The sequence below is a fragment of the Piliocolobus tephrosceles genome, chromosome 9, assembly GCF_002776525.5.
Source record: "Piliocolobus tephrosceles isolate RC106 chromosome 9, ASM277652v3, whole genome shotgun sequence".
In the NCBI taxonomy this organism is placed as follows: domain Eukaryota; kingdom Metazoa; phylum Chordata; class Mammalia; order Primates; family Cercopithecidae; genus Piliocolobus; species Piliocolobus tephrosceles.
The window spans coordinates 62,196,408-62,221,962 of record NC_045442.1 but is presented as its reverse complement, the minus strand read 5'-3'; the positions used below and the strand labels follow the sequence as shown (position 1 = coordinate 62,221,962).

Genomic DNA, 25,555 nt, shown 5'->3' with positions numbered 1-25,555 from the left:
GAATTTTGCTCTTGTTGCCCCGGCTGGAGTGCAATGGCATGATCTCAGCTCACTGCAGCCTCCCCCCTCCTGGGTTCAAGCGATTCTCTTGCCTCAACCTCTCGAGTAGCTGGGATTACAGGCCTGTGCCACCACTCCCGGCTAATTTTGTATTTTTAGTAGGGACAGGGTTTCTCCATTTTGGTCAGGCTGGTTTCAAACTCCCGACCTCAGATGGTCCACCCGCCTTGACCTCCCAAAGTGCTGGGATATTTGCTGTTTCTGTTTTTTGTCTTTAGTACTGGAGGAGTCAATGTATTGCCCTCAAAATTATTAGAGTACTCCTATCTTTTTCTTAGTTTCCACTTAAATTGTAGCATGTTGTATTTAACCATTTATTTTCACAGTACCATCCAACACCATGCCTTAAAAAATGTGAAATGCTGTCAGCAAGTGTTTTGAACACTCCCCCACTGATTTTGTTCATGAAAAGAAAAGGTCAGTTTTTGCAGCTTTGCAAGAAAACTATTAGTCCCATGTTAAACACAAAGAAAAGCACAGAAGTATGTGGGCATAAATGGTAGGCTTATTTCTTCCTACAGCATCCCCAACAAAAATGGCACTTGTGACTTCTGATAGCAGCAATGGTTCTTAGTTTGTTACTTTATTTTGGGGGTTGAATAAACTATTGGAGTGGATGATGAAGTTATTTGTCATTGAATGATAGGATGTAACCCAAATAATAAACAAGAGACATTTATAAGAAACAGATCACAGTGGGGACACCAGACAACCTTCAGTTGCAAAACAACAGGGCACAAAAAAGAGAATTTGATTAACTGAATTTGTTCAAATATTGATATAACAATGAGGGAAATTGCAAAGATGCTTCCTCAAGAATACTGTGAAAAGAATATACAAAATGACTAATAATGAGATATATGATTGTATAGAAATTACATAGTGATGAATTCATGCTATTAATATCTAAGAAGAAAGAATAAATTGTCGTAAGATAATAGCTGCACATAGTTGCAGCAAAGAAGGATTGCAAAGAGATCAACATATAGATTAAAAATAGCACATTGAAGGCTTTGGTGAGAGGGGAAATGTTAATATCTGATAGGAATTGGTTGAAATAAATGCAAAATGCTCCTCTGCAAAGGGATGGGTATTGCTCAGTGCAAGTGTGTGAGAACAAAGAAAGCGCTGGTTAAAGATCTATGAGATGAGAAAGAATCTGAAGCCATTAATGAATAGGAAATTGGTAGTTTTGCTCTATAATATGAACTAATCATCAAATGTCCCCATCTCTGGAGTGCTCCCAAGAGATGAAAGGCTCTTGGCAACCCTGAAAATAAACAGAATGTCTGTGTATAAAGCAAGATTTAAGGCAAATCAGAGCTAGTCTAAGGAGACAGAATCTGCCCCTTTCCAGTCTTCAAGAATCATATGTGCATGAAAGATACAGACCCAAGGACATCTTCTACTTCATTTTTGGTTGTTTTCTATGAAACCCAAATACCTATTTTCTGGGTTTGTCACCAGGATTTTGTAGCAAAGGAATCATATAGAGTGGAATAATGGACATTGGAGACTCAGAAGCAGGGAGGACGGGAGAGAGGTCAGGAATGAAAAACTACATATTGGGTACAGTGTACACTACTTGGATGAAGGGCCCACTAAAATCTCAGACTTCACATCTATGCAATTCATCTGTGTAACCAAAACCCACTTGTATCCCCAAAGCTATTGAAATAAAAAAATTATTGAGACCTTGTGCATTGAAACAAATACTAGGCTAATTCTTGTTAAGTACTTTGACCTGTATTTGCAAAAATGACAAGGAAGACATGTCCTTGCCTCACAGAATAGACAGTTCAACAATTAGCTGCCTAATTCAGCAATGATATATTAAAGTATGATGATCATGATGGCAGTTAAAGTAGAGGGGGCTAGGAAACACTTGGCAGAGAATCCAGCCCAGTCTAGAGGATTCCTGAGCAAGACACCTCCCTGAGAAAGAGGTATTTAAGCTGAAATTGAAAGAAGCAATGGAAGTTAGCTAACTCTTCATAAAAGACACTGAATTTCAAATTAAATTATTTATTAAGTCCCTAAAATTTTAATTTCTTGATAATTTCTGGTGGCATTTTGATGATATATGTTTTTAATGATAATTATCTAATGCATTTATCAACTGTAAGCATCTTAGTTTGCAGTAACCACATAACATAGTGGGTAGCCAAATTGCTATTTGCTGAAATAAAATTTTCCTTGTGATCATTTTTTTGCTTGCTTTTTCTCTCACAATTTATTGGGATATAATTCATATACCATAAAAACTCACCATTTTAAAGGATAAAACTCAGTGTTTTTTAGTATATTCAGAAGGGTTTGTGATCATTCCTACTATCTAACTGTACAACATTGTTATCATCTCAAAGAGAAACCACATACCCATCAATTGTCATTGCCCATTTCCCCTTTCCCCTAGCACCTAGAACCAGTAATTAATCTCTATCTCTGTAGATTGGCCTGTTGTAGACCCTTCATGTAAATGGGATCATACAATATATGGCCTTTTGTGGCTGTCTTCCTTCACTTAGGATGTTGTTTCCAAGGGTCATCTGTGTTGTGGTGTGTGTCAGTACTTTGCTCCTTTTTGTGGCCAAATTATATTCCATTGTACACATGTACATATTTTGTTTATCCATTCATGAGTAGGTATACATTTGGTTTCCATTTGTTAGCTATCATGACTGATGCTCCCGTGAACATTTGTGTATACATATTTGTGTGGAGATATGCCTTCGTTTCTCTTGAATATACAACTGGGAGTGAAATTACTGGGTCATATGGTAACACTAGGATTACCCTTTTAAGGTACTGCCATGTTGTTTTCCAAAGAAGAAATGCTTTTACATTCCCACTGGCAATGTTTTTGCTTTCTTTTTATAGACCCCAGAGGAACTGGAGGATGTTTCTGACCTTGAAGAGGAACATGAGGTCCGCAGTCACACCAGCATTCAGACCGAAGGGAAAACTGATAGGGTATGTCACCTCCCCTAGTGGGAGAAGCATTACTGTGTCCTTGAAGGCTGTGCCCTCCCTTTGTCAATCTAGGCAACCTCTAACAGGTGGGATTCCTGGATCTGGAGCTAGTTCTGTGAAGCACATGGAGAAAAGCCTTAGCATTAAGGGAAACCACATGAGAGGAATTATTTCCTCTATCATGAGAGCTCCAGTAAGTCCATTTCAGGTCATGTACTGAATCACTCCATACTGCTTTTGATCTTTATAGGAGTCATGGGAATATAAAAGTGAAATATGTACGTGTTTGCTTAGAGTAGAAAAAAGAAACGAAGAAGTTGTAAATATACTCCAAAATTCTAGTGGAAAAGAAAACTCATCTGAGTCAATAATCTACTTTTCTTTCTCAACAATAACTTCTTCTGTGCCTGCCCCCAAACACACACACACACACACCACCACCACCACCACGACTACCACCTCCACCACCACCATGACCACCATCATCACACACAACTCCAAATATGTTCATTCTGATTTCTGAATTACTCTGAGATATTGTACTTTACTTTACTCCCACCCAGTGCCTGGGTATCTGTGAAAGTTTGGCATCCTAGCCACTTACAGCTTGCAACTGCAGACCAAACTATAAACCTTGGATCTGAAACCCACATAGTATAGCATGATGCCTAAGGCTTCCTGGGAATGCATGTGAATCTGCCACCTCCTTCTGGGGTGTTACTTGGGAAAGTCAGTTAGCTTCTCTGTACCTCAGTTCCCTCATTTGTAAAGCAGAGATGCTAATAGTATCCTTCATATGAGGATTACTGTGGGAATGAACTGAGTCAACTAACAGAGCACTTATGTAGTGCCTAGTTCGTACTAACTTCTGAATAACTGTTAGTTACTATTATTCATAGTAGTAGTAGCAGCAACAATAGCATGATTATCATGATCGTTATTATTAGTATTATTATTAGGTTAGTTAAATTCAGTGACATAGAATTTGGAGATGGAAGCAAATTCCTAACCTTTCCCTCTGTTTTCTGGTCTCTCATGGATCTATCTGATATTGTAAAACTTACATTGAAAGGCTGGTGCACACTCTGTTTTTGTAGACATACTGTTATACAAGCTCCTCAGAAACATTTTAAGCAGAGACTTGTTTGGTAAACTCCATGTCACAAATGCATGTTAGTGCACATTTCCTTTAATAAAAATATTGATATTCCCTTACATGTTTTGATATTCTACTCTACTCTATGGCTTGTGGACACTGACTTGGGGAAAAAAAAAAAAAAAACAAATAACTTTAGGCTTTACCAAATTTTACCTATAATCCTTTGGATTTCTATTTCCTAAGAATGGAAAATAAGTGAATACACTGAAAAATATCTAATTTTAAACAGATGCAGAGAGTTAGATTCTGTTTCTACTATTCTTTTGGATTGCCTTTTTAAAAATCCCACAACATATTATGTAAAATATTTTGCTTCTGTTTATCTACTTTCATACATGTGAAATGTATGTTAAAAAAGCTATCTCGTTAGAACTTAACTATATCTTTTTATTAACAATAATATCTTGAATTTACATATTTGTTTTTACAGTGTGCTAAGTATTTTCTCATTTACTATAAAATACAGAAAATATGGTGAAACATAATATGGGAAAAGATAAATTTTGGAAAGTTCCATGTTTGCAGACATTCAGATTGCCTAGAAATAATATTTATCAGCCAAGAAAATAAAACCTATGTTTTATCAGAAACATTGTTTATCTCAAATTTTGGTAATAGGAATATTTCATTTTAGTGCAGAAAAAAAAGTTCTCCAAGTAGACACCATTATTACATAGCCAGATAGATAGTATTTGGTGATATATTGGGAAATACTACTTTCTTGAGTTTCTTACAGATTATTCGGGTTATTTGTCAGCCCTCTAGTAGCCAATTTGTGTTGAAAACCCTCTAGGGTCACACAGCATCTGGATTTAGTTTCCATCAAATCTAGTTGGCATCATTGGTAGAGATCACATCTTATGAATGGAAATTGAATTGGAAGCACATTTTGCTAAAGGTAAGCTTTGCTCATGCTTTCAGGGAGGTGGGTGCGTGGTTCACTCAGGCTGATGTCACTGAAGGTGAAGCGTAGGTGTCAAGACTTACAAAGTAATTGACCAAAGGAAATTTTATTAAAATTAAGGCTCTTTTTAGAATGCCAGAATTAGCATAAACACACCTCGGTTTTTATTCTGGCTTAGAACTTGTAGACGATGAAGACTTGATTAGAAAACCAAATTTATTCATTTGAAAAATGAGATGAATAATACCATAGTTTCTCACAGCATCATTGGTAACTTCAAATAAGATAATGCATATGGAAGTGTTTCAAAAACTTCCACATTATATGATAAGATGGTAAACTTATTATTACTACTATTTTCATTTGTATTTTTGTTCTTGGTCCAAAGTATAGGCCAGGCCAGCTAGATGACTGGCTGCCCGTTATGGGTTACAAACTTGATTATCTCTGTGGTTCTGAATCTTAAGGAACTTTCATAGAAGCCACTGCTCCTAATGTTGTGGAAATTACCCTGAAACTGCTCTGCATCTTGCATCAGTGTTCTGCTGTGCACAGTTCTCAGACAATCCAGTTCATTCGGAATATGCCGCTGGGTGAAAACCTCACCACTGTTTAGTGACAAGATAGATCGTGACCACGAAATCGTGAAATCTACTGGTGGCAACATTATATTCAACCTGGCTATTCTCTGCTCTTACAAATCTCCTCTGCATAAATCCTAAATAGTTTGGATTTTATTCACTTCCTGCATTGGGGCTCCCTAGCAACTGCTATGTGGAATTCGTCTGGTAACTGCTCAGTGATGATAATACGTATACAACTTCATATGAAGTGTGACCCCCACATAGAGTGACTCTTGACCAATAGTCCTATTCTATTTCTAAGATAGACAATTCGGAAGTGCATTTTCCACGGAACCTGAAAGGGTCCCCAGGAGGATCAATTGTAACCATGTTGATACTGTGTCTTTAGACTGGCTCTCCTTTCTTTCTTGATTTGTTCTTCCCAGGCTCCCAGTTCTGTTTTCTAATATCTATTTCCCAAACTATGTTCCAATCTCAGACTCTGCTTTTTGGAAGAAAATAATAAAAGAAAATTACTGCACATATACCATTTACTTAAATTTCACATTAACTTTGCTATATTAATATTATTCCAGTTTTACTAATAAGATCACTAAGGCCCAGATTTATGTAACTTGTCTGTTAAAAGGATTATGTCTTCAGACTCGGAGACCTTCTGTGATTGCCACATGTCAATTTACTTAGGAAATAAAGTTAGGAAAAGTCCTTTACTAGACAACAGATAGACTACCACCAGAGCAATAAACCTGGTGTGTCATTAATGGAATGAGAAAGAGGACAGAGCAAAGGGTGTCACAGCTGTCTGACAAGGGGAAGACACAAATTTTCCTTTATATTTTGAAGAGAAATTATTTTATATTGTAGAAGATTTGATACGAATAACACCCCTTACATTATATCTGCCTTGTGAGTTTATTACAACAGATTCTACTCTCATAAGTTAAGTTTATGAGACAGATGGCCAAGGAAAAGGATAGCTCAAATTTGGTCTCCACCCAAATCACTCAACAGGAACCAGCATTATATTTAGATAGGTTTTACAATATCTCCCAGATATCTTGTATTCTTGAGTCCCATATTCTTTATACTAATATCTGTGTTCCAAAAATGATATTTATGTCTTCAGTCTCATATCCATCTGAGACATTATTGTCACGTTCTAGCCATAATTGCTGTAATTTCATATCCATTGGACTGAGTATAACTTTTGGCACATTTCACATGCACTCTCACTTTGAGAAGATACTATGAGATATTGAAGGAGATTCTGTTGAGAACTCTTTAAATACTCATGCCATGCTCAGTGTGGAATTTGGGGTCACAGCACAAGATGAGTAAATGAATTTCTTTTTTGTTGTTGCTATTACTAAAGAGTAAATGCCTTTTTAGTTCTTGGATTATGCAGACTCTGCTGTGTTGAACATGTGCTAGAACCAGGCACTGTTTAGTAATGGAGTGACAGTTATTTATTATCATTTTACTTTCTGTATTTCATTCCTCCTAGCTTCAGCTCAACATCATTTATTATTGTTGTCACCGGTGGCAAATGCCACTAGGCATTGTAAAGGTCTGTAACTCACATATAATGATTTAGAGTCTGTGGTCAATGGGAACAAAACATTAAAAGACCAATAATGCATGACTTATGAAGTGGCAATGGAAACAGCAGAGGAAATCAGTAATGATCTTAATTATTAAACAGAAATGCTCAGTGTACCAATATGTGGTTATATCCCGTGATCAGGCATACTGGAGTGACACAGGAGTTTGAGTTTGATACGGGTTCATAGAACATTCTTCACAGAGCTCATTGTTTATTCTGTTCATGCTTTCAACCAGAATAAAATAGGCATCTTTTATCTGAAAAACTCAAATTCAAGAGACATGAAAATAGACTTATTTAAAGAGAATAAAATTTCTAAATGTATTAATAAGATTTTTGTAAGTCCTAAAAGCTTCCTAAAATGTTATATGGCATACAGACATACAAACATACATTATTTTGTATTTAAACAGAGCAGTGCGTGATACTATTTAACACATTGTAGTTTACAGAACATTTTCAAATTGGTAGCTTATTTATAAAAAGCCCTGGAGCTTATTTTCTGTTGTATTTTCCTTTTGGTTTTACTAATTAGGAAATGAAACAAAAAATTTAAGTAGTTTATGCAAGTCTTATTGACTGGGACTAAATATCAGGTCTTTTGGCCTCAAACATATTCTCTTTCCAGTACAGCATACTTGTAAACTGGAATAGTCTCATCATCCCTTAATATTATCATTGATCTACTATTGCAACAGCCAGTATTATAGAGTTGATATTATAAATTGCTGTACTAGAAAGATGATTTGTGAAACTGAAGACCGTAAACCTTAAAATCAGATGTATTTAAACCTTGCAAATTTCTACCTGTCCCCATTCTGCAATCTTCTATCAGTAGCAAAATCGGTTTGTTGATTACCATTCAGAAACTACCTGGTAATGCCCAGACCCTGACAGTCTCTTTTAGTGAGTCACTTCACCTTGATCTAGTGGAGTATTAGGCAAGTCGAGTCATATAGCAGGGGATCCTCCAGGATGAAGATCCAAAGTTAGTTCCCACCACGGAATCCAGAAGAGCAAAGGCAATTGCTCCTTAGTCATTCTCTCATCACGTTGTTCTGTGTGATATTTCAATAAAACGAGAATTCTAATTTCTAGAAGTTTTTCCTGTTTTATTTTCTGCAATGGGGCAGCAGTCATAGTAGAGACTTAGGAAATTATTTAAGTTGCAGCAGGGTGGCAGCTGAAAGTTCCTCAAACTTACCTGGATAATAACTGTGGGTTTAAAAAGACTCTTCATAAAATTGATTGAAAGAGAGTTTTGGGAATAGAATAGGTGAGCAAATGACTTGCCCTTTATAGAACTGCTATAATGTATAAGCCAAGAGGCTGGACTTTGGAGTCACATAAGCCTTGATTCAAATCTTAGTTCTACCAATTAGTATCCATATGACCTTCATAAAGTTACATTTCTAACTTTCAATTTTCTTATCTGTAAAATCGTGATGATAATAATAATATCTATTTTATAGGTGTTTTTGAAGATTCAATTAGATATCTGAAAATTCTTGTTTGCTTTTTGGCACATAGGAAATGAACAATAAATTTTGATTTTTATAAAATGAATCGCACGAAAAGTGCAGATCTTTGTGTACTCCTGATGTGCTTTGACTTTTTATTCAGTAGCTCAGGGAGCTTTGTAAATACAAATCTCTCTGTCTCCTGATATGTGACTATTTGGTTTCCCGTTTCATGGTACTAAGTGCTTTTGACATCACTGACACTTTACTATCAGAAGTCTTCTGAAATGGTTTTTTTCGTTAAGAAGGGGACTAATCAAGAAGTGCTTTAAGAAATTAAAAGGAGGAAGGCATTGTGATTCTTAATGATGCCAGCATGTTTATGTAAATCCGTATTCACATAAATAAGCTAGAACTGAAATAGATATCCAAAAAACCTATTCTTGTTAATGCAACCTCACAGAAAATTTGACGCAGTAGTTGTCAAGTTCTTATTTCCCTCATCATTTATTAAAATGCCTGGCTCTGCACTGGGAGTTTTTCTTCTTCGTGGAACTTTGGTAGCTTGGTAATCCATTGGTTTCTGTCTCTGTCAGTTCTCATAAAGTTATACAGGACTCCAACTTTTCTATTTTTAATTTTTCTGCCAGGCACAGTGACTCACGCTTGTAATCCCAGCACTTTGGAAGGCTGAGGTGAGTGGATCACTTGAGGCCAGGAGTTCAAGACCAACCTGGCCAACATGGTGAAACCCCATCTCTACTAAAAATACAGAAATTAGCTGGGCATGGCAGTGTACACCTGTAAACCCACCTACTAGGAAGGGTAAGGCGGGAGGACTGCTTGAACCCAGGAGGCGGAGGTAGCAGTGATTGGAGATTGTTCCCACTGCACTCCAGCCTGGGTGACAGAGTGAGAGACTCTCTCAAAAAAAAAAAAAAAAAAAAAAAAAGAAAAAAGAAAAAACAACATTTAATTATTCTAGACGTATAATGATTTTTTTAAAAAGAGAAAAAATACACCTCATTTTGATATTTATTGGATACATGTTGGAGACAGTTCTGCAAGTAGCCATTTAAAATCACCTCTTCTTTCTTGGCCCCTGTCCAGGAAGAAATATTCTACAGTCATTCTTTCCTCCGCCTATACAACTTGAAATCCAGTAAGGTCCAAATACTAAATCAAAGGTTTTGTTCTGTCTCACACAACTTAAACTTTGATTATAGTGTCTTGTAGGTGAGAGGTGAGAAAGGGAATTTGTTTAACAGCACTGAATTAGACCAAGTAAGATTTTTATTTTAGGATATTTGAAGCTGCTAGTTCAAATTGCTGGAATTGAGTTTAATGAATAGAACATTAAAAACAAAACATTGAAATATTATAATTTGAACAATAGTCATTTCATATTTCATTGTGACCAGGTTACACTACCTTTTTAAAGATACATTATTCGTCATATATACTGATTACCCCAAATTACAGAAATTGTAATATGCAGTCTTTGCTTGATGACTGAGGTCTGTCATATGTTTAACATTATATTCACTTAAGAGCATACAGTTTGTCAACCTGCCCTGCTTTAGAGAAAATCGCTGGGGCCATTGAATCTATATAAGCTCTATAAATAGAAGTAAATTAGGACAGAAATAAGAACAGTTGCCTAGGTTACTGGACACAACCTCAAAACGTCAATATCAACAGATGAACTGGAACATATCAAATCTTAAAATACTAGCGATGATTCTTAGTGTAAAAAAAAAGCCGTGTAAACTTCATGTTGTAGATAGGAAAAACTGCCTCACTTTTGCTTGTTTACATGCAGTTAGCTGAATATCCTTCACTATGAAAGTAGAAAAAAAATTCCATGGAGGAGTGGTTTACTCTAAAAATTAAAAACATTTTAATAGGCCATAATCATTATCAGAATATACTCTCAATAACTCAAATTTGTACGGAATTACCTTGCAAAATATTGGGACACATGACCTCATTACCATCTTCATGATCTAATTTGGCTTATTATAAAAAACAGTTTGAATAAATCTAGATAAAATTACATTAATCAGCAGCAAGACAGCAGGCAATACATTTTCTCATCATTGGTTTCTATCATTTCAATTTTATGTTTGGCAGTAACTCTGCTCTCCTATCTTTCTGGGTGATCTTTTTCATATTTTTCATGGTTTCTTTTTCCTCTATCTATTTTTGAACATTAGGATTTATTAGAGTTCTACTCTAAGCCCTAAAATCCTCCAGCTCTTCCTCCTACTTTTCTTAGACATTCTCACATAATCTCAAGATTTCAAATATCATATATAGGCACACGATTCTAGGCTAGCCCTGTCTTTTCAGCTCTGACTACATATATCGGGAGGCCTACAAATTTCCTCTCCTTGAAATAATCACAGGCATCTGTGGATCTCACTGTTTCCAAATCCAAATGCACCACCTTAATCCACTAATCTACTCAAACTCTTACATTTCTTAAGGCACCTCTGTACATTCAGTTGCACAAATCTAAACTCAGGAATAGTTTTTGAGTCTTCCCCATAGCTAATCATACAACATATTCTGGCTTTACTCTCTTCTAAGTATTTTCTGAACTTCTCCATTTTTCACCACCTCCACTATCACCACTGTCAAGGAAGAATTGCACCAAAGTTAAATAGGAGAGGAAGACTTTATTCAAGGCTTTTGCAATGGAACAAAGGCTAGAACTCATTCTGAGCTCAACTCTGCTGAAACAAAGATTTTTCAGAGATGAGGTGAGAGGGATTATAGGCCATCAAGTTTGCTAACTGGCTTTACCCAAAAAAATAGTAAAACTTCTAATAAATGTTTTCTTTATAATAGGAGATAGGTTTACAACTTGGAGAAAGCTGTTTTCAAGCAGAGGGGAACATTCATGCCATCTTGGTCCCTTCTTTAGTTCAATCACTGGCACCTCTCACCTAGATTTCTGCAGTATGTCCTTAACTTGTCTCCTGCCATCAGTTTTGTAAACTTCCAGTGTCCATACTTAAACTCCAATGATATTTCCAAAGTGAAAAATCTGTCATCTGTCATCATACATAAAAGCCCTTTTAGGTCTTAGTGTCACCCCTTGCCCTTAGCATGAAATCCAATCTCCTAATGCCCTCTGTAAAGGAACTTCAGGATCTGCTCTCATTTGCATTATATTTTGCCACTTTCTCTTCATTGCTACCTCCTTGTGCAGAAATCTCAGGTCTTACAGACATCAGGCTCACCCTCACACTATTCATTATCTCGGAGAAACACAATTCCTGCAACACCCCCTCTTTCCCTTTACCAGTATCTGCTCATCAGTAGGATTTCAGATTAGCCCAGCCTTCTCTGATACCCAAGTTCAAGATAGTTTTCCTCCAATAATCATCCATTACATGTGGAGATTCTCACATTTTGATAGTCATTATGCCGGTATAACTTCCTATATAATGGATTTTCCTCCCTACTAAATTCGAAACTCCAGTAGATCAGGGGACATGTTGTCTTCTTTTAGCACTACACCTGCAGAGTGTAGGGCACTACTTAGTACAGAGCAAATTCACATGTGAATCACATCATATAGGAAAGAACATAAGGAGAGGCTTTATTTTGTAAGATATCTTGCCCTAAAAGCACACAAGGTTTCTAATATATTGAGCCTAGGGTATTACATGAATTTATTTCTTTATCTTTTTTTCTTCCAACAGTTATCTTGTGACAGATAAATCTTACTATACATTGCTAGATCACTACTCTGAAATATTCAATTTAGTACTTGCTAGTGTAAATATTAATTGATCCAAAGTCCTTCACTGTGCCTTTTTATTCCTGGCCATATAAGGGATACAGATCCTAAACCCTTTTTTATTTCTGCAATGATCCTTGTGCTTCTGACAGAGAGTTAGGATTTTCCCTGAGCCTGTATTCCTGATTTTTCCATGTCAGAATGGTCTAGTTTTGTCTTTTTCACTTCCTTTCAAAAGTTCTTCTAGATGAGCCCAACTCCCTTTACTCTCATAAAGCTTTCTTTACACTTTAGCCCCTATTGATTTAATAAAACAAAAACTTCTGCTGAAAAGCTATCTAAAGGACAGTTTACTCACTCCTTTTGGATTTTTACATGTCAAGTTCACTAGGCTCTATCTCTATCCATTGTTAAGTAGTGTACTTGGGCAGTTTTAAGTTCTTTACTTAAATTTAAATTTAGTGTTATTTCTTTAATTTTATAAGTTACTGTATAAAAATCTAGGCAGAGAAAATTAAAGTTTAAAACACTGTACATTATAGTATCCAAAACTTCTTATATAAGAGTTCTTTTAATAAATGCTTCTTGAAATTTCAATCTGGGAAAGATTTTTACCAAATATCTTAATATGCTCTTACTTATCAGAAAATGGAACTTCATTAAAATATGTACATTTTCACCCTGCTTTGGTTGCTGGGAAGTTCTATGTAAAAATTAATGTTCAATAACTAATCTGAATTGCTTAGTATATAATTTTTAAAAATTAAAAAGATCTTTTTTATTACAGTTTTTCTTAATCTAGTTTTTCCATTGTCAAAATTTTCTTATCACCAATGATGTAGTGTATTTTAGAGTGAGAGAAGGTATGGGCATCAAGTATATTTTTGCAACAATTAGAACTTCTGTGATTTAAGCCTAAATCTCTCTCCTCTTCCATTGATTTATAGAGTAGAACCTTGGTATTCATAAATGCAAGTTTTCCACCTTATAACATTGACAAAAAAGCAAAAGTTATATATCTTTAGTAGTAGTTTATAATGCAACCAAGGCATGAATTTAAGTGGTATATTGTGATATATGTGACTTACTTGCTAGGTAGTGAACCTAGCCTTCCATCCATTATTTAAACAGAGTTTTCTACTCATTGATGCATTTACAGTGAAGAAATAGCAAATAGAGAAGTTCTGAGGAGAAAATGTTTTTGGAGGTGAATGTTAGTGAAGTGAGCAGTAATAGAAGTCTGAAACTAAAGGGAGGCCTGGTCTTTTATGATGTAGAAACCATCATAAGACATTTGGTTTTTACTTTGAGTAGAATGAGAAGCCACTGGAGGGGTTTGAAGCCAGAAGAATCATGATATGACATATTTTAAAGGAGTCTTTCTGAATGCTGTATTGAAAATAGTCTGAGAAGTGGTACAGGAGGAAGCAGGAACTTAAAAACCATTGCTATTATTACAGTGAAAAATGGTGGAGACAGAGACCAGGATTTTAGAAATGGGGAGGTTGATTGTTGTTGATTGTGCATATACGCTGAGAGGTAAAACTAACTAAATATGCTAAAAGATTGGATATTGGGAATGAGAGAGACAGAAGTCAGGGACAACTCAAGGTTTGGCTTCAGAATGGGGAAGATGGACTTACTATTTATATTGGTATGGAGGAGACTGAATTGAGCAGTCTGGAGATGGTGAAAGAGCAGAAATTAATTTTGACTGTGACTGGACTAAAAGTTGAAAAACCAAGCAAAGATGTCAGTTAGACTAGAAATTATCTCATATACATAACTTTATATTATAATTTTACAACTTTCTAAACTTACAGTGAAATTTTATGTATTACTTGGTAACCATTTTTTTTTTTCCTCAAGGAATTGGCTTAAAGTCTAGTTTCCTTCAACTTTCAGACTTCATCCCCCAACAAATCTCCTCTTTTCTGACATACTTGTTCTCTTGAGTATCACCTTTTTAGTAATGCCACCACTAACCACCCGACTTAAAACTGTGACTGTTTCCAACTCTCATATAACCTCTTTCCATTTTTCCTTTACTTTTTTCCATAACATTACCTTCACTGTCTGATGTATTACATATTTGCTTGTTTGTTTAGTCTCCCTATTAGACAGTAAATTCAATAAAGGCAGCAGTTCTAATGTTCTTTTGTTTTTTCCCATTATGTATTCCCCCACACTTAGAACAGTGTCTGGCTAGTAAATATGCTATAAATATTTATTGAGTCAATAAATAAACGGTGTTAACCATATATGTGCTTTGGGAAAAGAGACCTGTGAAGAAAATTTTGGGGCAGTGGGGTTGTTTCAGATACAGCACTTGAATCCAACCAATTATAATGTAGCTACAGAATAAATAGGGTAACTCCTATATTTCAAAAATAGTATTTTAGTGGATAATTACTCAGACAATGGGCATTTGGAAGAATGTTCTGAGGCTAAAGTACTCAAATGATTCTTTCTCTTTGTAGGTTTAGAGGTGTTTGTGGTAGATATCTGGCTACCAAGTATGTCTCTGCTTTTCCTGCCCTAAATTGTCATCATTGAAAAAGTCGTATTTCATTTATGTTGAAAATTGAACATGTATACATATTGTTGAATTATTAGTCCCCAGTTAAAAAAAGATGTACTTACATCTTTTCCTACTAAAGACACTGTGTGTAATAATGGGTAAGGTAGCAGAAAACGAAGCCAAATGCACACCTTTTTTAACATGCTTTCTAATATTCTAAAAATTACCTTTGTACTTTGAAAGCACCATAACCGAGATAGTCCTTTTATATTCATATTTTTAATCAGCAAGTAATTTCTAACCTTCAGTTATTTTTTAGAAATTTGAGCATGTATTTCTAATATATTCTAATACATAAGTTGTATAGGCTATATAGCACTCTCTATACATCTAAACCTTGGCTGAAATCCCATGTAAATATGAACAAACATATAACAGAAGCATTTCCTTGAGTGTAAAGTCATCAGCTATGTAATTGTCATGTACTTGTAAGAAACAGAGCTTTTAGAAAAAATCAACCTTCAAACATGTCTCCTCATTTCTGATGCTAAGACCATTTTAAAGGAGAGCATAATTTCTGGAGCTAGACTCCTATGTTTGAATCAGACTTTGCCACATACTAACTGTTGTCATTGAGCAAGTTACTGAACATTTCTGTGTTTTGCTTACCCATTTTTAAAATCGACATACTCACATCATAGGGTTATTATGGGGCTTACAGGAGTTAATATTTATAAGGGATGATGTATCATTAAGTGATAAAAAGTATCTGTCATCATCATAATCATTACCACCACCATCACTATCACTGTTGTCATCATTATTTGTTGAGTGGATTCACCCTTACGGCATCTCTGCTATTTTTGCAGCTTGGCAACATTCACCTTCCTAATTAGTTCTCTTCAGATTTTTCAGAACGGTTTCTGGGGAGAGCCAGTCTGATTGGCCAAGCTAAACAAATTTCCTCCTATGTACAAAGTCCTTTACATGGGATCCTTTCATGAGTTTCTAGTTAATTTATAGATGGGTAGCTCTTGAGCCACTTGCCTACTCTGGTCCAGTTTCAAACTGCAGCTCAGAAGAAAAGAAGTGCTATGTTGTCAGGGCTGTTATTACACCAGATGCCTAAATCCATTTGCTTGCAATTATGTAGTCATGAATGTAGCATTAGATTTGTGTTGTTCTTTGAAATGATGATGTTACTAAAATTTCCTAAAGTAATATAAAATGGTGTTGCAAGGAAAAAGGATTTCATTTTCAAATATAGTTTCTAAAAATATTCAGAACTCGCTTGGTTCTGTTTGCTATTATTTTTGTAAGATGCACCAAGAGTGCCCAGGTCTTGGGGTCACCATCCCTAAGATGACCCTTGGCCCTTTTTATTTGTGACTGTATGACATTTAGTAATATGTATATTTCTCTGAGATACTGATTCCTTATATTTCAACTCAGAGAATATCTACCTTGCAATATTATATTTAGAAATAATGCATATAAAGGATCTTGTATAGTGGTAAAACAAAGTAGATGCCTAACACATGGTCTGTTCTATTAAAATATAGTGTTTATAAAGAACAGCAACTGCTAATCATGAGGGATTCATATTGTCCAGTGAATTAAATGTAAGTTATCTAAGGTAAAGGCAAACCAGAATAGATTTTAAAAAACAGTTTATATTTTAATTTGCAGATAGAGAACAAGGCACAAGGAATAGGAATAAACAAAAGTATGTGGAAGGAAGGAAGGAAGGAAGGAAGGAAGGAAGGAAGGAAGGAAGGCAAGAAGGAAGGAAGGAAGGATGGATTAAGGAAGGTAGGAAGGAAGGAGCAAAGGGAGGGAGGGAGAAAGAAAGAAAGAAGAGAGATTTGGGTTGGGGCAGGAAGACCCTCTGTTTACCAAGAGTGATAGTGTGCAATGAACTGAACAATATGACTAACGCAATCTTCAGCTCCCGAGTTCCAACAACAACAACAACAACAACAAAGGGCCCTATATGTACTAGATAAAAAGGAGTAAATATTTGTTTTTGTGACTTTGGGATGGTAAAGGATGTTCTAACTGTGATACCAAAGACAGAAACAAAGGAAAAGGCAGGCAAACTTTACTGCCAAGAATACAAAATAAAAAAAGTAAATCCAAGCCAACAAAACACAAAATAAAGGCAAACATCCATTTTAGTGGATAATAATCACAAATTATATATGAAAATGTTTATATATTAATAGAAATAGATTTTCACAAATTAGTAAGAAGAAATGACTCCTCACCCCACTTTCCACCCCGGCCAACAGAAAACTGGGCATTACAAGGTATTCACAAATAATACATGTATATTTATAATAAGTATGTAAATTGTTGTCCCATCTCATCAGAGATTACACAAATACAAATGAAAACAACAATGAAATATATTCTGGTAACATTTGAAAAAGAATTCAAAAGATTGTTAATATCCATTGTCAGAAAGTTTATATGGAAAATTGATACTCAAACACTTTGTGGAGATATCAGTTCGGTTAAGCTGTCTGCAGGGAAATTGGGAAGTAAGCATTGAAAACCTTTATAAAAGTGCATTGTCTTTGTCTTCTAGAATGTTTGCCCTGGATACATTTGAAGAACTGCAGGAAGATATTCACCACTCAGTATACAAAAGCAGACAGACACACACACACACACACAAAATACCTACCTATCTACATACATATCTACATAAATATAAAATAACATGTAAATAAATGATACCAGATCTATATCATGAAATAAAAGTTTTAAAATGTGATGAATCTGTATTATACAGACACTGATACACTTTATAATGTTAAAAAGTAAGAAACAAAACAATATACATAATATGATCTCATTTTGCAATGCAATTTGTAGAAATAATGACACATATATATGTAGCCTACAAGAATAGTCATAAAATATTGCTTTCAAAATCTTTGGTATATGAAGCAATATTTTATAAAAATAAAGGTATTCTGTATGAAAGTACAGAGGGAAAAAGAAGCCTACCATACTACTGAGAGTTTGTGCATAATTTTATGGACCAAAATGTTTCAAATAAACATAAGAAAAAATAGCTATCTATAATTTTACTATCTAGAGTGAGCCGTGGTTATTAATCCATTTGATTTTCTTAATCTTTAAAATGTTACATTAATAGAAAGTATATATACTCTTACTGAATATTTCATGAAGCATACATTATTAAAGCCCACTGTAAGAAGAAATTTATGTTTTCTATCTTTTGATAGAGGCGACTAATTCTTGACTCAAACTGGTTAAATATTCTTTCATTTCCAAATAGTAGCACTATCTCTAGACTAAGTGTGATGCCCTGAAGTTCAGATACAAACTAGTAAGCCAATGGGATTGATGTCAAAGTGATAGAATTGCAGAATAGATTTTAGTGACAATTTTTCAGGCTAGTTCTAATTGATAGAGTAGAATTTCACCACTGCGGTTCTACTGCTGATGATTTTTGTTAAAAATGATTGAAAACAAAAGAGTCAGCCAAGCCCTCCAGAGATCACTGGCTCCGTAAACTGGTTAGCTTACATGAGGGTCAGTCTGAGCCAAAATGTACACTGGTTCTTAGCTAAAATGTCAGTGTAGGGAAGGGTTTCTCTATCCTTGTACTGTTGACATTTTTTGTTGTCAGTAAAAAATGTTTATATTTTACTGACAACAAAACTGGTTTATATATGGACCAGACAATTCTTTGTTGTAGTAGCTGCCCTGTGCATTGTAGGATGTTTAGCAGCATCTCTGGTCTCCATCCAGTAGATGCCAGTGAAGCGACATATTTGTCTGAGGAAATAGCCAAAGTGTGTTGTCTCACGATAAAGAGAACAAAGACGCCGACACACACACACCGGGTGGGTTTAAGAGCGGAAAGTTTAATAGGCAAAAGAAAGAAGAGAGAGCTTCCTCATGCAGAGAAAGGGGGTGACCAAGTGTGTTTCCAGGTTTGGGGTGAGATGAGATCGATTTTATAGAGGGGCTTGAGGAGATGGTGTTTGATTTACAGGGGGCCCAGGGTATTGGTTTGGCCAGGTGTGCTATTTATATAGCCCACAAACCTTTTATTATGTGCATAAGGTTTTACCTGGCTGGTGCCATGACACCTGCACATGTGGCGACAAGGAAAGGGAAGAAGGAATCGCCATGTTGGATGACAAGGAAAGGGACGAAGGAATCGCCATGTTGGATGTACCTAGCTTCCAGGTACAGCTGCTGCCATTTACCTATACAAGCTTCCAGCTTGCTTATCTATTCTTGCAGCTTGATTTTTCAGGCTGCTTTCTATCAGAAAAGAAATGATTTGTAGGCTGCTTTTTATTAAAAGAAAATTCTACCAAGAACTGTTTCACCCTCACTAACTGCCTGAATAATTTCTTACTACTCTATCACCAGTAGCCACACCTCCCACATCAGTCGTGAGTAACAAAAATCTTCCAGGAGATTGCCCAGTTAACAATGAGGTTGTGATTGCGGGGTAGGGGAGAGGTAAAACCAACCACAGGAACAGCCATTCTTTCTTGGAAAAGATCGTTCTTTTCTTCTGAGACCTTCCTAATTTTGAGGTTAAAATATTGTTTTTAATAAAAGAAGAGTGATAGTGGATGGTAAGTTTTTGTGGTAAATTTTTTCTTCCTTTTAAAATTTTTTGTTTTAAATGTGTATGTTTTATTGCCCTTACTTGTTAAAATAAAATAATTTGCAAACGTATGTTTATTCTGCTACTTAAAAAAATAAAAAATTCACAGGCCTATGAAAGCCCATGCTTAAGAACCTTTGGCAAAAACCATGGTCTCTCGTCTTTTACTTTGAAAATGTTTCCAATTACTATAGATGTGACTTGTCTGAGAACCATTTGTGTTGAGTCTGCAGTAAAACTGGAATATATCTTCCTGAAAGATTCCTCCAAACACCCTAGAGTTTTACCTTTGAAAGCTTAACTAATTGAAGCCTTACTTTTAATTTCCTTTTGTGCTCATCTATAGACACAGTTTCATCTATATCCTGTCTCAGTACTAAGTTAGGCTCATGTGTCAGCTGCTGCCTCTTGAGCAGAGGGTCTTATTTCTAGTGCCTGAATGGAATTTTACTTGAAAAAGCCTTGTCTACTGCTAAGTGCCTTTCTAATCCAGATGTTTCCCTCTCCAAATTCACATTCAGAAGACAAGAAGAATTACGTTTTGTTTATTTAATGTTGGTGTGTGTTCTGACCATATGGATTTAGCTTGCACACACTGATTGTATTGTTAGTGCTGCTGATGTAGGATAGGTGTTACCGTCAACCCTGTGTTTTGATTGTTGCGGTAGCAAAGGGGTGTTTTATATGTTTTGAATCTCAGGCAGTCATTGTGCCATATTTTAACATAAATATTCATGTAAAATAATTATTATGGTACTGTATAAAAAGGGATTGAATTACTTGCATTCCATATAGAAGGAAGATTCCTTTAATTGAGATCTGACAATGTAATACAGAAGTATATTTCAAAACAATTAAGCCTCGTGATTTTGTTTGGAGAACTATGAATGTTGTAGGCACTGTAATCAGAAGAATAAATACAAAAAATGATTTGGCAGTTTTTAGCACTTAAAACTTAGATTCTTTAAGAATTTCTTGAACTGTCAGAATAACATGCCAACATTGTGACTCTCTGGTGACACTCTCCCATATTGTCTTTCATTTATTTTTTTCTTGATTATAAAAGAAAAATAAATCAAAAAAGAAACTAGAAACAATAACACTATGCTATAAATAAGGGAAAATATTCAAAATCCTGCACATTAACTTATTATACAGAAAGATGTAATCTATTACAGATGCATGTGAACTGTACTTTAAGAATTTCTATGGTCCAAGTGATTGAATGAAAACTGGTTAAATTATACCAACAAATACCAATTCTCTTTCTACCTCAGTGCCTTCTCAATTGTGTCGTGTGTCCTTCTCCTATCACTTTATCCATCTTCTCTTCCTCATTTATTTTCCTTAGTGAATCATTTCTCGCTAACATGAGCATTTTATTAATAATCCTGAATGAAAATATATTGTTTCAAAATGAATATATTATTTCATTCTTCTTCTGGTGTTCTCCTATCCTATAAGATCTCAAGTTTGTTACATATCACCTTAAATTAAAAAAAAATAAATATATAAATACATAGATAATAGATATATAACATTGAAACATGCCATTGGAACTTCTATTTTACAAATTGTCCCGAACACTTTTATTTTTAAATTTTTAATTCATAATTCACTTGAGGATTTATTAAATGAATCTTTAGCTGAAGGAGGCTTAGAGAAAATAGAAAAATTCAGTGTGTATACAGATAAAATATTTTCAATTCGTCAAGGTGAGTCTTTTTTCTAAGAATTTTTTTTCTAATTCCAAAAATTTAGAAAAAAACATTTAGTTAGGAAACATCTATTTTAGGTACTGCCTACATTTTTGTAAGTAATTTAGAATTTTAGAAATCATCTTCAATCTCTGGTAGATTTCAAGGTATTATAGATTGCATGAAGTTCCAAAGCGAATATCATTGTAATGGAAGACCAATTCTTTTTTTTTAATTTTTAACTTTTGTGGGCACATAGTAGGTGTATATATTTATGGAGTACATGAATTGTTTTGATAAGGCATGCAACAGAATAGTCAAATATTTTTTGGTGCTTTACGTACTCTTCTGTAGCATTCTGATGGGTCATACTTTCAGAGCCTGTAGAACTACATTTTGAAAATTTGATCTCTTCTGAAAACTCACTCTCATTTTTTTTCTTTTTTTTTTCTTTTTTTTCTTTTTTTTTTTTTTTTGAGACGGAGTTTCATTCTTGTTGCACAGGCTGGAGTACAATGTTGTGATCGTTTCTCACCGCAACCTCCACCTCCTGGGTTCAAGTGATTCTCCTGCTTCAGCATCCTGAGTAGCTGTGATTACAGGCATACACCATGCCTGGCTAATTTTGTATTTTTAGTAGAGACGGTGTTTCTCCATGTTGTTTTGGCTGGTCTCGAACTCCCAACCTCACGTAATCCACCTGCCTCAGCCTCCCAAAGTGCTGGGATTACAGGCATGAGTCACCGTACCCAGCCAACTCACTATCATTTCTAATGTAAATCACTTGGAGAAGTGAGTGCTCAGAAAGCCATAATAAGAAAACCCTAGCCTCTGTAGGACTCGGCTACCTATATTTATATTTGGGACACAATATCCTGTTTGTGTACCTGGTTGATCAGTCATGGATATATGATGGCTTCCACAATGTATAGGATGGGTCATAACTAGCATAGAAGAACGAGCCAGACCTTAGTTGGCTCTTTACCAAGACCATATTACTCTGCATCTGTCTGTCTTTCAAAACCTTTAATATCTTTTCTAATATTTATATATATAGTCCAGGCTTATGCTAGCTGATCATAGATAGTTAAGAGAAATTTTATTTTTTCATAAGCAAGATGTTAGATAGAAAGTGTGTGGAGGTCCTTTGACCCTCAAGTGAAACCAAGGAGGTTGTGGCAATGATAATTAGGAAGAAATACTCAAGTGGGAGGTGAATCTAGAGAAGATTAGCATAGGCTGCTTGATCCAATTGCCTCAGCCCTGTGGAGTTTGTCTTAGCAAGAATATTTTATTGAGATATCAGGATCCATTTAAACATCCTAAATTACAAGTTGCATGTTATTTAATGATGTTATTCTAGTATTAAGATTGGGTAGAGCTTTAATTGACAAGCTATGTGGTTATCCAAAACTAGATGGGTTTTTATAGCATCTCAGTTTATAAGCTATTACTAACATTTAAATTTGCTTTGGTGAGTATCTATGATCACAGGATAATGTTTTCTTGTTTACTTAGGCCCTCATTTCTTTTCACTCCCCACTAAGAAGATCTCTAGTAAAGAGAAAAAAAATAATAGTTTTAGACTTTCCTTTAGGGAAGGGACTCTTTTTCTTCAGGAAAATATGCTGCACCGTGTTGGGAGATGAGACTCTGATGAATGGAGATATATATATATGACAATACTTAAAAAGTGTGCTTAGAAAACATGCAGTATTGGCTGGGCACGGTGGCTCACGCCTGTAATCCCAGCACTTTGGGAGGCCGAGGTAGGTGGATCACGAGGTCAGGAATTCGAGATCAGCCTGGCCAATGTGGTGAAACCCCATCTCTACTATAACTACAAGAAAAATTAGCCAGTGCATGCCTGTAGTCCCAGCTACTCAGGAGGCTGAGGCAGGAGAATCGCTTGAACCTGGAAGGAGGAGGTTTCAGTGAGCCGAGATCACGCCACTGCACTCTAGCCAGGGCAACAGAGTGAGACGCTGTCTCAAAAAAAAAAAAAAAAGAAAAAGAAAAAGAAAAGAAAAGAAAAAGAAAGTATGCAATATTTTGCTGCGGGAGAGCACACAGGAAAGATGAGAAAAGGACAGATAGGGGCCCACCTAAGAAGGTGGGATGCCAATGACTGAAAATGATAGCCACCACGAAATAAATTATTCTGTATTTGCTGACATACATATGAGGATTCAGGTGCATATTTTTCATGTTTTTAATTTTTAATTTTGAAGTAATTTTATATTACAGAAAGCTGAAAAAAGTACAGTGAGATCCTGTAGGCTTTTCACCTAGTTTCCCCTAATGTTAACAACTTGTATACCCGGGGTTCATTTGTCAAAATGAAGAAATGACCATTGGTATTATACTACTAATTAAACCACAGATTTTATTCAAATTTCATTAACTTTCCCACCTATATTCTTTTTCTGTTCTAGGATTCAATCCTGGATCCAACATTTTATTTAGCTGTTACATCTCCTAGTCCCCTCTAGAGTATAGTATTTCCTGAATCTTCCCTTATGTTTCATGATCTTGATATTTTTGAAGAATACAGATGAGGTATTTTATAGAATCTCATATAATTTGAATTCATCTTATGTTTTCCTCATTATTTTAAGGTTATGCATTTTTGGAGGAAATATCACAAAACTAACATGTCCTTCTCAGTCCATCATATCAGGAGGTTCAAGATGTTAATAGATCTCATTTTTGGTGATGTTGGTTTTTATCATTTGGTGTTGGTTGATGGCTTTTTCCACTGAAAAAACTACGTTATTTTTTTCTTTGGAATTAATAAGTATCCTGGGTGAAGGGCCTTCTTTTATTTTTATTTTTATTTTTTGCCAGAGTTTTGCTCTGTTGCCCAGGCTGGAGTGCAATAGCAAGATCTTGGCTCACTGCCACCTCAGCCTCCCAGGTTCAAGTGATTCTCCTGCCTCAGCCTCCAGAGTAGCTGGGATTACAGACACCTGCCACCGTGCCCAGCTAATTTTTTATAGTTTTAGTAGAGATGGGGTTTGACCATGTTGGACAGACTGATCTTGAAGTCCTGACTTCAAGTGATCTGCCTGCCGCAGCCTCCCAAAATGCTGGGATTACAGGCATGAGCCACTGCACCCAGCTAAAGTGCAGTGCTTGTTAAGACTATTCAATTTTATTCCTTCTCAAATGTTCACCTGTGAATTTTAATCTCCATCTTGCCAAAGAATAATTACTGTGGTGTTTGCCTAACCCATGATTTTCCACTTTCCTCACTTCTTCTATATTTATTAATTGGAGTTGTAAGGAAGAGCTGTCCCTTCTCCCACATTTAGTTATTCATTCAATTATTTATTTATATCACTATGAACTCATGGATATTTATTATAGTCTATGGAGTTTAACTTTATTTCATTGACTGAATTGTTCAACCTTTGGTATTGAAAGTTTGAAAGTTTTTTTGTTTTTTTGGTATCGAAAGTTGTTTTCTTTTTAAAAAAATTTACATTTTTCCTATTTTGTGATGATTATTATAGATGGGGTCTTGCTATGTTGACCAGTCGGGTCTTGAACTCCCGGCTTCAAGGAGTCCTCCTGCCTTAGCCCCTGAAAGTACTGGAATTACAGCCATGAGCCACCATGCCTGGATATCCTGTTTCTTTTTAACAGATCCTTCTTGTTTTAGGAATTACTTACTTTTTGCCACCATAGGATGATTCATACTCAACTAATTTGTCAACTCTTCTAGCTGAATTCTACTTGCCAATGTCAGGTAGCATCTACCCAAGGCAAGCAAACACTTACATCATCTCTCTTTCAGAAGACACTTACTGCCCTAGATCTCAGGTTCTTTAGTTGACTTCTGACTTCTGACCAAGAAAGCCTCAAATTTCTCCTTGTCTTGACAGGATTCTTTCTGAGTACAGGCCCTTGACTTCCCTTTTCTTAAAGCATCTATTTTAGAGAACTTCCCATTGTAAATTCTTTCTCTGCCCCTTTGTGATGTAAATCTTGTCCCAGTTTCTTTCCAGTTTAACAACAAGAGAATATCTTTCTTAAGCATCTGTGAACTATCTCTTTGAAATGTAGTTATCAAGAAAGGTAAAACCTCTATTTCCTACTCTCTATGGGAGGGTAGAAGCCTATTCAGTAAGTACCATTTACCAAACACAGATGGTCTAATGATATTGACCATCTCTAC

At 35.5% G+C, this 25,555-nt stretch overlaps 1 protein-coding gene across 2 annotated transcripts in view; it reads left to right on the top strand.

Annotated features, from left to right (window-relative positions):
* The window catches only part of CTNNA3 (catenin alpha 3), a 1,813,915-nt gene that overhangs the window by 1,624,628 nt on the left and 163,732 nt on the right, over positions 1-25,555 (top strand). For both annotated transcript variants that reach the window (XM_023205116.1, XM_023205115.1), the window contains exon 14: positions 2,941-3,033. In XM_023205116.1, the coding sequence (XP_023060884.1) occupies positions 2,941-3,033 (93 nt within the window). The remainder of the gene's footprint in view (positions 1-2,940; positions 3,034-25,555) is intronic.